This window comes from Oryza glaberrima, chromosome 10 (assembly GCF_000147395.1).
Source record: "Oryza glaberrima chromosome 10, OglaRS2, whole genome shotgun sequence".
Lineage (NCBI taxonomy): Eukaryota > Viridiplantae > Streptophyta > Magnoliopsida > Poales > Poaceae > Oryza > Oryza glaberrima.
The window spans coordinates 1530177-1542226 of record NC_068335.1 but is presented as its reverse complement, the minus strand read 5'-3'; the positions used below and the strand labels follow the sequence as shown (position 1 = coordinate 1542226).

The window sequence follows — 12050 nt, the reverse complement described above, 5'->3', positions numbered from 1 at the left end:
CTAGCACATCAAAATTTTTCAGAAGTGACGAATTCTTGATGTAAGATTTTGGCTCACTTTTGGATATGTAATTGATGCATAAATCATTCAAAGCTGGCAGCTATATCATAACTCTTGTAGCGAAGCTGTATCATATCTTTATGATCTACGATGTCCCTAGTCCCTTTGAAATCAAGAAGTCACATGCTCGACTCTGGCCACTGATTTTGGAATCAAAGTTTTTTTTTCACACAGCGCTACAAATGTTAAACTCAAACTTGTATGAAATTTGGAAACTCGTATATGTTCAGACAAACAAGAAGTTACCTTCAAGCACATCAAAATTTCACAAGTTACCAATTTGATCCATAACTCATTTGCTGGACAAAGACAAAAGATTTAAAACTTTTGTACATTTCCTAGCTAAAAACCCTCTCATGATGTAACTAATCTAAGTCATATTATCATAATTACAAGTTAGTTTTTAAGATTCAAGAAACCCTCTTGAGCCCTCTGAAATCCATGGCGTCAATGCAGTGAGCTCCTCCTCTAGTTTCATACTTGATCATCAGCTTGAGCAGCTCAGTCGCCTTCTCCTTGGTTGCATCCCTGCACCCAACCTGCAGCAGCATCATCACCTTCTGGAACGCGCCCACCTGCACCGCATCCACGACGGCGCTCCGCCTCGCCGCCGGCGACCCCACCTCGTCGTCATCACCGTCGTGCCATTTCTTGCAGATGCGGTGGAGCGCCGAGACGACGAGCTCGGTGGCCGTGTCGGACACGCGGAACATCTTCTTGACGAGCACCGGCACGGCGAGCGCGTCGGCGCGGGCGCGCGCCCTGCCGGCCTCGGACGCCAGCGTCGCGTCGAGCGCGGCGAGCGCTTTCTCGGCCGTGCTCCGGTCGCCGTCGATGAGGAGCTCGACGAGGGACGGCACGAGGCCGGCCTCCGCGAGGCGCGCCGCGGCGTGGCCGTCGGCGAGCGCGAGGTGGTACGCGGCGACGAGGGAGGCCTTGGTGGCCTGAGGGGAGATCGTGTCCCGGATCGTGTTCACCAACACCTCGATGATCCCGTCAAGGTTGTCGCTGAGATCAATGGCGGTGGCGGCGCCGCCGTTGCGTGAGCAGCAGGAGGACAACGCGACGATCTCCCTGATGACGACCACCGCCTGGAGCCTCCTCTGCAGGTCGCCGTGCTTGGCGACGTTGGCGAGCAGCGCCACCAACGCGGCCGACGAGCCGATGGCCACGATGGCCTCCTCGTCGAGCGGCATGACGAGCACCAGCGCCGCCAGGACGTCGTCGAGCAGGACCGACGACGCCGACGCCGACGCCGAGTCACTCGCCGCGGCGAACGACGCGACCGCCGCGGCGAGCGCGCGCGCCGCGCCGGCGGACGCGAGGCACCGGCGGTCCCGGTCGGACTCCCGCGCGAGGCGCCCCACCTCGCGCACCGCCGCGACGCACCTCGCCGCGTCGCCCGCCCGCGCGGCGGCCTCGACCTCGCCCAGCACCTCGCCCGCCTGCGCCGGCGTGACGGGCACCCGCGGCGTGGGGATCCGCTCGACGCCACGGCAGCGGTTGGCGACGCACCACGCCTGGATGACGCGGCGGAGGGCGTGGTTGGGGACGAGGTCGTCGGCGCGGAGGTCACCTTTGGTAACCGGGCACGTCGACGACGCCGCCGCCGTCTTCCCCGCTCCGGCGGCGAGCAGCCACGCCTCGATGCCGGCACGGTCGTAGGTGATGCCGGTTGGCCCCACGACGGGGTCGCGCATCAGCTCTAGCGATATCGGGCACCGGAACTCCGGCGGGACAGGCAGCTCCAGCTCCGCCGTACTCCGACGAGACAGCAGCGACGGCGACGACGACGACATGGATGGATCGGGGAGGGATTGTTGAGTTGCTTGAAGAGGAGATCGATTCAATGGAGGAAGAAGAAGAGAGGTGAGGTTTTATATAGGGTTGGAAGGCAACACGGCATGCAAGGAATGGAATTGAATGTTTGACCGTTGAATGGAGAAGGCCAGCTTTGAAAGCGCGGGAAAGATAAAGAAATGGCATTATTTATCTTTTATGGCCGGTAATTAATGGCAGTTACGCTGATTCGGGTAGGTAACTATATTGGAGCCATCATTTCCCTTATTTGTGCAATAAGCAAAACGATATATTCGTAAGCAAAAAGTAATTTTTGAGTAAAATTTTTATATACGTGTTCTTAGCGATCTAAAAGCAAATGCTGAAAAATAAACTTCGATAAAAAACCTCAAAATCAGCTACAAATTTAAGGTTGAAAATTTAAATTTTAGCTGATAAGTATAAACATAAGTGAAAATATTAGGCCCTATTACCCCTAAGCTTCGGATAGAACGAAAATGTTTCTTAATGTTTTTTTAATGGAGTTATTTAATTTTGAGAAATTTCGTGGGGATTGAATTGATTCGTACGAAAAATCCCTACTTTTCAATACAACTATTATTTAAATTGTGCATACATGCATTTGTTAAGCCGTTGTTATGCCCCTATATGTGAAATGAGTTTGTGGGATCAACAAACAGATTTTTTACCAAAAAAAAAGGATAAAATATTTGAACAGCGAGTAATGCACCACTACTCCATCTACTTTCCCAATACTATTTCCATATCTACATAAATATCACAACAGGCTAACCATAATTGTACATTGTATTAGAGAATAAAAAAAATTAAGAGCCAGCGTCTTGTAGATGTAGATATGGAAAATGTGTTTTGGGAAACACGGGTGGTATGATGGTTAGAAGCTAACTTTTTTTACGACCACCTAACTTGCCAAAAGCTAATTCGCGCGCGCGCGTTGTCGGCGCGCATTTCCAGCCCACACAGCCTACGCACGCGCGCGCACGTTTCTTTTCTCTTTTTTCTTTTTTTTTGCGCAGTTTGCTACCGCCGTTTCTTCTTTTTTCCTTTTTTTTTTCGCAGTTCGCTGCCGCAAGGGTAGGAGAAAAATTCTTAATTAGTTTACTAGTGATTAGTTTCCTATTTTTACCAGTGATTAATTCACTAGTAATTTTTAAATATTTACTTAAAAATTTTCAAATCTCAAGTTGAAAGTTTTCAAAATTTTCAAATCTGGACTTGAAAGTTTTCGAATCTCGAGTTGAAAGTTTTCAAATCTCAAGTTGAAAGTTTTTTTTTTCAAATTTGGACTTGAAAATTTTTAAATTTCAAGTTGAAAAGTTTTCGAATCTGAGTTGAAAGTTTTAAAATATCGAGTAGAAATTTTTTTAAAATTTAAATCTGACTTTAAAATTTAAATCTTAAATCGAAAGTTTTCAAATCTAACTTAAAAATTTTTCGATCTGTTAGTAAAAAAATCTCAAAAAAAGAAAAATCTTCATAATCTTTCCTAATTACTGTCATGACTGTCAAGTGTTAACAAATAGAGGTAGTTAAGCGGGAGTGCGCGCTAGCGGCGCGCATGCGCCAGCTAACCACCTGACAAATCATACAAAGTGTAGCCAATAAATAAATGGCCTCATAGCAATATTTAGCTATAAAATGAGTCTATGGCTATGCTTAGGGAAACTTACGATTATGAGAAACTGTTGGTGAGAGAAGCAAACTTATGAGAATATGGAAAGGCTGAGTTTCTTAGCTTCTGACAAAGTTGATTTTACAGAATACATAGCTATAGATTCTCAGAATATGGACGATAATCGAAACTGTTTGAGGAACTTATGTTAATTGAAAATTGTGATAGAAGTTGCAGCTGCTAGAAGCTTTTTGAAAAGGACCTATGATATGCGGAGCAACGAGCTAGTAGAATGGGAGTTATCATACTTATAATAACGAACCAAACACTAACCTAACAAAATATGAAAGTGTGACGCATCTGGCATGTAACATGACAAACTGAACCAAACAATAAAAAAAATTAGTAATAGTAGCAAGGGAGCATGCCACCGTGTAATACCCAAAAAAAAAGTTCGATAAGATTCATGACTGCTTAAACATTTTTTCTCGGATTCTAGAAATTCTGTTATCCATACAAATGCTACTCCCTCCATCCCATTTTAAGCGCAGTCATGAGTTGATCCGTATCTAAGTTTGATCGTCCGTCTTATTTGAAATTTATATATAATTAATTTTTTGTTATTAGATGATAAAACATGAATAGTTCTTTATGCGTGATTTATGTTCTTTTATTTTTTAAAAAAATGTTTTTAAATAAAACGATAAATTAAAGTTGGACACGAAAGTCATGGTTATATTTAAAATAAGACAGAATGAGTAGCTTTTAGAGTGTACCTGCGAGTCATCAGTACATGACATGATCACAATATGTGTGGTGTGCAGTGCAGTGCAGTGCAGGTAGGCACGTTCGTGCCTATGTGATGCCACCACGTCCAAATTAAAATCAAAAGTACTCTTAACTGACGACGACGCATCTCGTGTTAATTTGTTGATGAGGCCAAGCGCCATGCACGTGGAACGCGTGCCATTTCTTTTTCATTAACAATTCTCTCCTTTTTATATTCCTTGTGCTAATTACGTACTCATTTATAAGCAAGTTTCGACCCAGAACAAAATACAGTACTTATCTTTTTTTTTCTTATCTGACATCTATGGGAGAATATATAGTTTCTTAATTCTTAAAGATTTCGACTTAGGCACAAAAGACGATGAGCTGTAGCTTGAAACGAGTGCAAAAGTTCAAGTCTACGCAACGACCAGACGCTGATCATACCAGCAGACTTGCCAAACTAAAGTTTGACTTACCGAAATCAACAAATTCTGTTTGAAAGAAACAGGAGCTCCTCCTGTGCTGTTATACCGTAATTTGCAACTGTACGATTAGAAGATGAACTTGTAGTTATAGAGCTTAAGATTAACATCCTAAGGAAAATGTTATGCAACGGTGCAAGAAAAAAAATGCTTATATCTTTATGACTGTCACTAATTTGTCACTAGCATGCTAGCCTATGTGAAAGTTTTTACAAGTTACGCGACCCCCAGATTTAATTTTACAAGACAAAAACAGTAATAACAATATACTATATCACAAGTACCCTCGTGATCATCAGCTGATTTTATTGTCCCTGGACAACTCCCAAAATTTGATGACCAGTACTTAGAGTGCAATATATAATGCAGTAGTTGAATATATCAAGGTAAGTCCTGTACAGTGTTACCAAAAATTTCAGCTGATTTTCACGTGTATCAGTATAAAACGTCATGCCAATCAACAACATGCCAACATTAATGGCCACCTCAGTATCTTTCAAAAAAAAAAAAAAAAAGGCCACCTGAGTTTGCTCATTACATCAACTGAAAATATGTTTAGAAAGTGATACCATTGCTACTGTTTCAGTGCAAAAGGAAGCGTTGCGTTTCTAAGATTTTTACACGTATGGGGAACACCAGGGCTACAAAATTGCTACGTGAATCCGAGAAAAAGAATGGAGATACTGTAGTTGACGTACGTACCCAATATGCCAGTGCAAGGCCCAGCAGATCTCAGAGTATATATGTGCTGATATCATCCACTGCTGGTGGTGGAGAGGAGATGGTGCTAACAAGATGTCTCCTGTGGCGTCGCCGAAGCCCATCGACGCCGGCGGCCGCGTGGAGCCGAAGCCAGAGCCGCCGTTCTGCCCGTAGCCTCGTGCTCGTCCGCCGATGAGCCGGACGGACACCACCAAACACGAGAAGCCCATGTCGGCGCTCGCATTCAGCCATTCACCAACCCCACGCTGACGTACGACCATGAGTCCATGACGCCGCCATCTCCGTCCCAGCAGCTTCCACCCAAGATCCATCTCTCCCCACCGCAGGCACAAGTGACCACCGCCACCGCCTCCTCCGCTTCCCCGCCCACCCGCCACCGCCATCGCCACGCCTCAACACCGCCGGCAAGGTTTGGGCTGACACCGGCGGTTGTCGCCACGGCCGCGACAGCGGCGGAGGTGGCATCGAGAGCTCCTACTCATGCGTCGCCTCCGTCCTCAACGTCCTCGTCTGCTCCCTCCGCAGCTCCCGCTGGAAGACATGGGGAGAGAGAGAGAGGGGAGGAAGAAAGCACCTACAACTGATATATGGGTCCTACGATGATTCAATTTGTTATATCAGTTAAAACCGGGCATAATACAGTCTAGGATTTAAAATAAATAGGAGTGATCCTATTTGTAAATTGAGGGATTCGTTATCTCGTATTTCGGTTAGGAGTGACTTTCAGACTTGACAAAGTCAGGGACCTATAAAGTGAATTATTCGTTTATAGAGCTCAGCCAATCACACGATCTCCAACTCTGGGCGGATCTCGGCCATCAGGCCCAATAATACCGGCCTCTTGGGCCTCCTACTTCAGGCCTTGTCATGACAAGCACGTAGTTCAACTATAGGCTGCGTTGTTGCCCTGGCTTGGTAACTAATCCAACCGACACATAAAACAAAGCGACTATTAATTAAAAATTAAATATTTTTTTAAAAAATAGATTAATATGATTTTTCTAAAGCAACCTAAAAAATACATCGTTAGTAGTTTGAAAAGCATGCGCGTGAAAAACAAGGGGTGAGTTGAGACGTGGACTGATGCCTATCCAATTCAACTCTAGAAGTTAATTCTTTTTAGAATGGAGGATATAGACATGTGATGCATATGATATTTGGAAGCGGATCGTCTGACGTTACGCGTGCAACGTCTGAGGGACGTCGGGCGTCGCTCCTTCGTTCATTCGCATCACACGGAGCTGCTGGGGTGGCCACCAGCGGAAGAGGCAGCGGGTGCTGTGGCATCAGCTGTGGTGTAGGGAGGTGGCGGGAGGGACACAAGTGTGCCATCATGTGCTGCTTCTCATTCTCCGTCATTGTCGTCACCTCTGTTTGCGTGCTCGTGGCATCGTATGCAGGGATGGCACCGCCGTCGCCACTTGGACACCAGGAATTTGATGGACAAGCTTGTTGCGCGGTACCCCTCCCCGAGGTCGCTGGCCACCTTGGCTGTTAAGGTCAAGAAGAAGGATTGGAAGTTGGTGACCGTCGCGGTCCACGGAGGGGACTAAGGAAGAGGGAGTATGCTGCCGGCGGTGGCTGCGGCTGCGACGTGATGTAGCAGCTATTAAAGGAGTTGGAGCAAGCACCACTAGTGCCGTCGTTTGAGGAGATGACGACATAGGGGGAGCTGCGCCGGCGGTGGATGTCGAGGTGGTGGTAGTGCTGCTGCTGCTGTCGTTGCTCGAGTCAGTCTTGCTCAGCCTCAGAGCAGTCGCCTCCCCTCCCCTCTCCCTGCCAAAGCAGGCCACTAAATTTGGTCGTGCGGGCGAGCCCTCTACGACGGTGACAAAGTAGGTGACGCCGTGGTGGTGGATGTGGTCGACCGCGACACAAGGCCAAAACTGCGTGAGGAGTACGGTATGAGTGGAGAGAAGGGAGTTGACCGGCGGTCAGTGCCCTTGTTGATTTCCTCCAATGGCCTCCTCGAGCGACCCCTGGTTCGCCCATATCCATGGGGGCAGGTACGCCGAGTGGTTGGGGACGTCGTCGAGCTCGGTGCCTCGGTGGAGCGTCCTTCCTCTCCGCCTCACCTCACCGCGCTTGCTCCTTCCCCTTGACGCTTGAGCTTCTCCTTCCCTCGGCCCTCGCCACCGCCAGTGTCCCGCCACGTTCCTCTCCGCCTCGCCTCACGGCTACCGACTTGATCCTGCCACGTTCCTCTCCGCCCATATCCCCCTTCCTATGCTCGAGCTTGGGAGAGGCAACGTGGACACGGCACGGCTCGAGCATGCAGAGGAGATTGGACCGTCGACACTTTGCTCGCCCTCCTCCGGCTCTATCTTATTGCCGCGGCCTTTCCGGTCTCATCTCGCCGGCCGGGTAAGAGGTGGAAGGATGAGAGGATTGTATGCGGGCCCATTGTGTTTTTACTTTTTCCTCGAGGGATTTACATGTGGGCCCTGCCTATTTTTATTTTCTTTCCGATTGGGAAAATGCCATCTATGCTCCACATCACGTGGAAGACCGAGTCAAAGTGCCACTTAGACACCACATAGGACGAAACTACCGTCAAAACCACCTACAATTCTACAAAGAGGTAAATCGATCATGTGTCAGCAGTTGAGGTAAACCACATAGCGGCTAGCACGCTGCTCGTCAATCCGCCCTTGCCAAAAAAAAAAAAGAGCAATCCCTGGCGTGGGCGTGGGAGGAGCAGACCACCGAGGAGTCGAAGACTCCTCTGACGCTGCCCTCCTCTCCATCCCTCTCCCCCGCGCGAGAGCTTCCACGGCGGTGGCGTCCTCAACAACAACGGCTTCCACGGCAGCGGTACCACCACCCACGTCGGAGGAATGCCAGTAAGAAGCCGCACTAGCATGGGAGAAAGGCGCGACTGTTGCTGCCAAGGGAGGGAGGCGACCACCACCACAATCATAGCTTTCTGAATGAGGGCGACAACACCTGTTTGAGAAATTGGGATTGGAATTGTACAGATATGAAATGAGACCGAAAATTGATGTGAATTGGGACTCTGATTCAATACTGAATGTGATAAAAATACTGCCAAAATTTGATACTCTGATTTCTATGAACATTTGAGAACGTGAACAAGTTAATTGAGTCATTTTAAGACAAAATAAGATTAAGAGTTTCAGATTGCAATGGCAGAAAGTTGACAGGCTTGGACAGTGAACACTCAACATTAAAATGTGATCCTTGTTGCTGCATTGGACATCTAAAGCCTGAATATATTTTGTCCCCCAAGTTTTGCTTTCAACATAGCAAAAGAAAGCTAGACATATACATCATTGAGTGCTGCCAATTTAAGAGTAAGACTTCGACAGGATTGCCCCAAAACAGGAGTGCTTTCACCAGGATCTAGCCAAAACAAAATTAACCATAGACACAAAAGTTCTCCTGATTTTTTTTTGCCCCCAGCTCCATCATACTTGTACTATCACATAATTGCATCCAAACTCGGGTTATTCTCCAGAACATGACTTCATTACTAAAATGCATCGTTGGCTAAAAGATCATCTTTTATCAGCACATGCAAAGTAAAAGAATAATCATTGGTAGTTTTTTATACATTTCCATAGCTATTTAACTGCATGTGTTACCGTCAAAAGCTGAATGAAGCTAGGTGCATGTATTCTCCAGGCTCCTCCTTGTCCAAAGCAACACTATCTCCTGCCACTTGTGTTGCTGCACCAACATGGAGTGTATTTTCCCTAGTTTTTGTTCCTTTCAACAAAATAATGAAAAAGGATGAAGAGAACACATGACTGAATAGTAACGTGGTATTGCAATATCTTTTTAGAACATACCTTCAGACTTTTACCCTTTTTATAATTCGTAAAACCAAAAAGTTAATTTAGGGCTATCAAATGACTGGTATTTATAGGTTTAGAATATTGGACTCTTTCTAGATAAGAAAATTCCATTTAATTTCTTTGTAAAGAAATATCTTTTTTTTTAAATTATGTTTTAAGGTTTGAACCTAGCTTCTACGTGTGCGCACTTAGCAGAAAAATGTTAAGTGTGGTGTATGTAATGGTTGAGTCTGAATCAAAGAGACACAAATTAAAGTGCTCTTATGTCCGAATCTAAGAATGTGCTTTCTATCATTCTTTGGGAAGATGGTTGTTTAGGCTGTACTGAGTTGTTTTGTTAATTGTTTTCCTTCTCCGTTTGCAAATTGTGAAGTAACTGGATGCAACAAAGTTACCTGTTTCGTCCTTTTCTTTTGATTTCATTTTTCTTATTGAAGTGGATTGCACGTACACGAGTAGTCGAGTACAATGCTTTGGAAGGAATCACTGTTCTTCTGTCCCCTGCTTTATAATGCACCCTTCATTTTTTTTTTTGTCTTAAAAAAAGAGATGCACCATGCATTGGAACGAGATTATGGCAAGCAAACACTCCCACAGTAAACATGAAAAAGGTTGTCAAACATTATGGGAATAAAATCTTCTCCAATCTATATATTTGTGCAAAAGAAGACCAAATCCAACAGAAAAGGAGATACGGCATGATATATATTTGGGAAATAAGGCCAGCATGTTCATTGCTAACAGATGGTGGAAGGCTGTCAACATTTTATAATTTGGTGAATATCCAGATGTATACACTATTAATTTGTTGCACGTACTCAAGCTAAGGTCAACTGTAGAACTGATCCCCTTTTTATGCTTTGCGTTTTATATTTGTATGTTACTCTTCGGTGGTACCATCAAAGAAAACAAACCCAATATTATATATATATATTGATCATTTAATCTACGAATGTTTATGACATGCTTGCATGACATTAATAAAGGAAACACAGATAGTGAGATGGTGTTAATTTTAGGGGCATTTGCAAATTACCACTGTTTTTTTCAATATTGCAAGGATATCACTCGAATGACAATTCTAGTGGCATTTTTGCAATTTTCTAGTGGCAGTCTTGCAATAACGATTTAAAGTAGTGGTAAATTTGCAATTGCCCCTAATTTTATCGATAGCTGGGGTTATCTGAATTCTTGAGGATTCCATTTACCGAAATTAATTTTATCTTGAGAAACTTAAAATCTCTTTTCTAAAAAAAAAAAGGAAAACTCATAAAAAATTTTTATTTGCCAACCAGGTACAAATGTGCAGTGGCCTTTTCAAAAGTAATTTCGTTGTCAATGAAATATATAGTTTTTTTGAAACATAGTAGAAACTAGATGATACCCCGCGCGTTACTGCGGAATATTTGTGTTGAAACAGAATTTGAAAGATCCATGTTCACTTTGAGATAAACAAAAGAACTAAGAGAAGGGAAACCAAGGCAATACAGACTACATTCTGAAATTCTGGATATTTTAGTAACTTTTGCAAGGAAATAAACTTATGGCAGTGTTGCACTTCTGAGTGCATTGAGACTTCCTCATGTAAAACAACCACGACAGTGCCTGACAGAAAATAGAAGCACAATTAAGCATGACTGAAGTGCATGACAGAAACAGAGGCAAAATTAAGCATGCTTGACTAATAGGATAAGGCTAATGGTATAGAGCAAGCTTGTTACTCCTCGCAGAGGCAACAATTGAATGGTTGTATAGTATATATATTATGATTTTCTGGACTGTTGTAGGATTAACTATTCCCAGACAGAACACATATTATTATTGATCAAAGTTTAGGTTCCAAATCTATTGGGCAAGAAGAACAATGTTGAAAATACTCGATACTTCCCTATTATATATGTGTATCACAGATGGAAGTCTCAAGAACACCATCATTTCTAAAAAAACAAACAGGAATATTGGTCAATAAACATAATAGATGAATCAATATATATAAACTTAAGGTAAATAAACAGTAATTAATTCAAGAATTTTGAGATCATACTATTATTACTGAAATTGTGAACCCAGGTCAGATAATATTGGTAATGAAAATCAAAGGAGACAGTGACCTAAAAAACTGTAACTTTCCATTATTGATCGTTATATAAAGAATTAGCAAAGTCTGAAGGATCATAAAGTAACATCTATATGAGAACACCGTGTTGCATATGATAAAAAAAAATCCATCCCAATCATTACTTCACTGAATCACACAGCTGACTAAAGGATCACCAACCATTTGATAAATTGGGAATAATCTGCAGTCATTTTCATGTCATCGAGATAGATCATGCATGTTTACAAATGAGCTGCGGATAAAAAGAGTTTCCAGCGCTACATTATCGAATACAAAAACTAACATAAAAATATAAAGTTGTTTGACAGATGCAAAGGTGACCTGAATGATTACAAAATGAATTAAAAAGGGGAAAAACAAAGGAGCGTAATATAGAAATTGTATAATTAGCAATAAAAAAGGATTCTAGTGTTATGAATTACCATCAAAGAAATTTCCCCCAATAGTAGTACAATCCAATAACAATTAAACCCATGGCAAAATCAAAGTAATTAATTAATCTGTGAAGATATTGAAGGGAGTGATTATAGTATGCTAATTCAAACTGACGTAAAGGGGAAAAGGAGCAGACAGATCTAGGATACTGAAATTGGTTGGAAATTGATAATTGAATAGTGAAGAAATTGGAATGCCTACTGCTGGAT

At 43.7% G+C, this 12050-nt stretch overlaps 1 protein-coding gene across 1 annotated transcript; it reads right to left on the bottom strand.

The window, feature by feature from the left end:
• Positions 1-344: 344 nt before the first annotated feature.
• On the bottom strand, positions 345-1894 carry LOC127753148 (U-box domain-containing protein 21-like). The gene has a single exon (XM_052278617.1). The coding sequence runs from the start codon at positions 1857-1859 to the stop codon at positions 471-473; it is 1389 nt and encodes a 462-aa protein (XP_052134577.1). The 5' UTR covers positions 1860-1894; the 3' UTR covers positions 345-470.
• Positions 1895-12050: the final 10156 nt, after the last annotated feature.

Excerpts from the sequence above, each read along its gene's own strand:
- LOC127753148 (XM_052278617.1), bottom strand. The coding sequence starts at position 1,859 with ATGTCGTCGTCGTCGCCGTCGCTGCTGTCTCGTCGGAGTACGGCGGAG.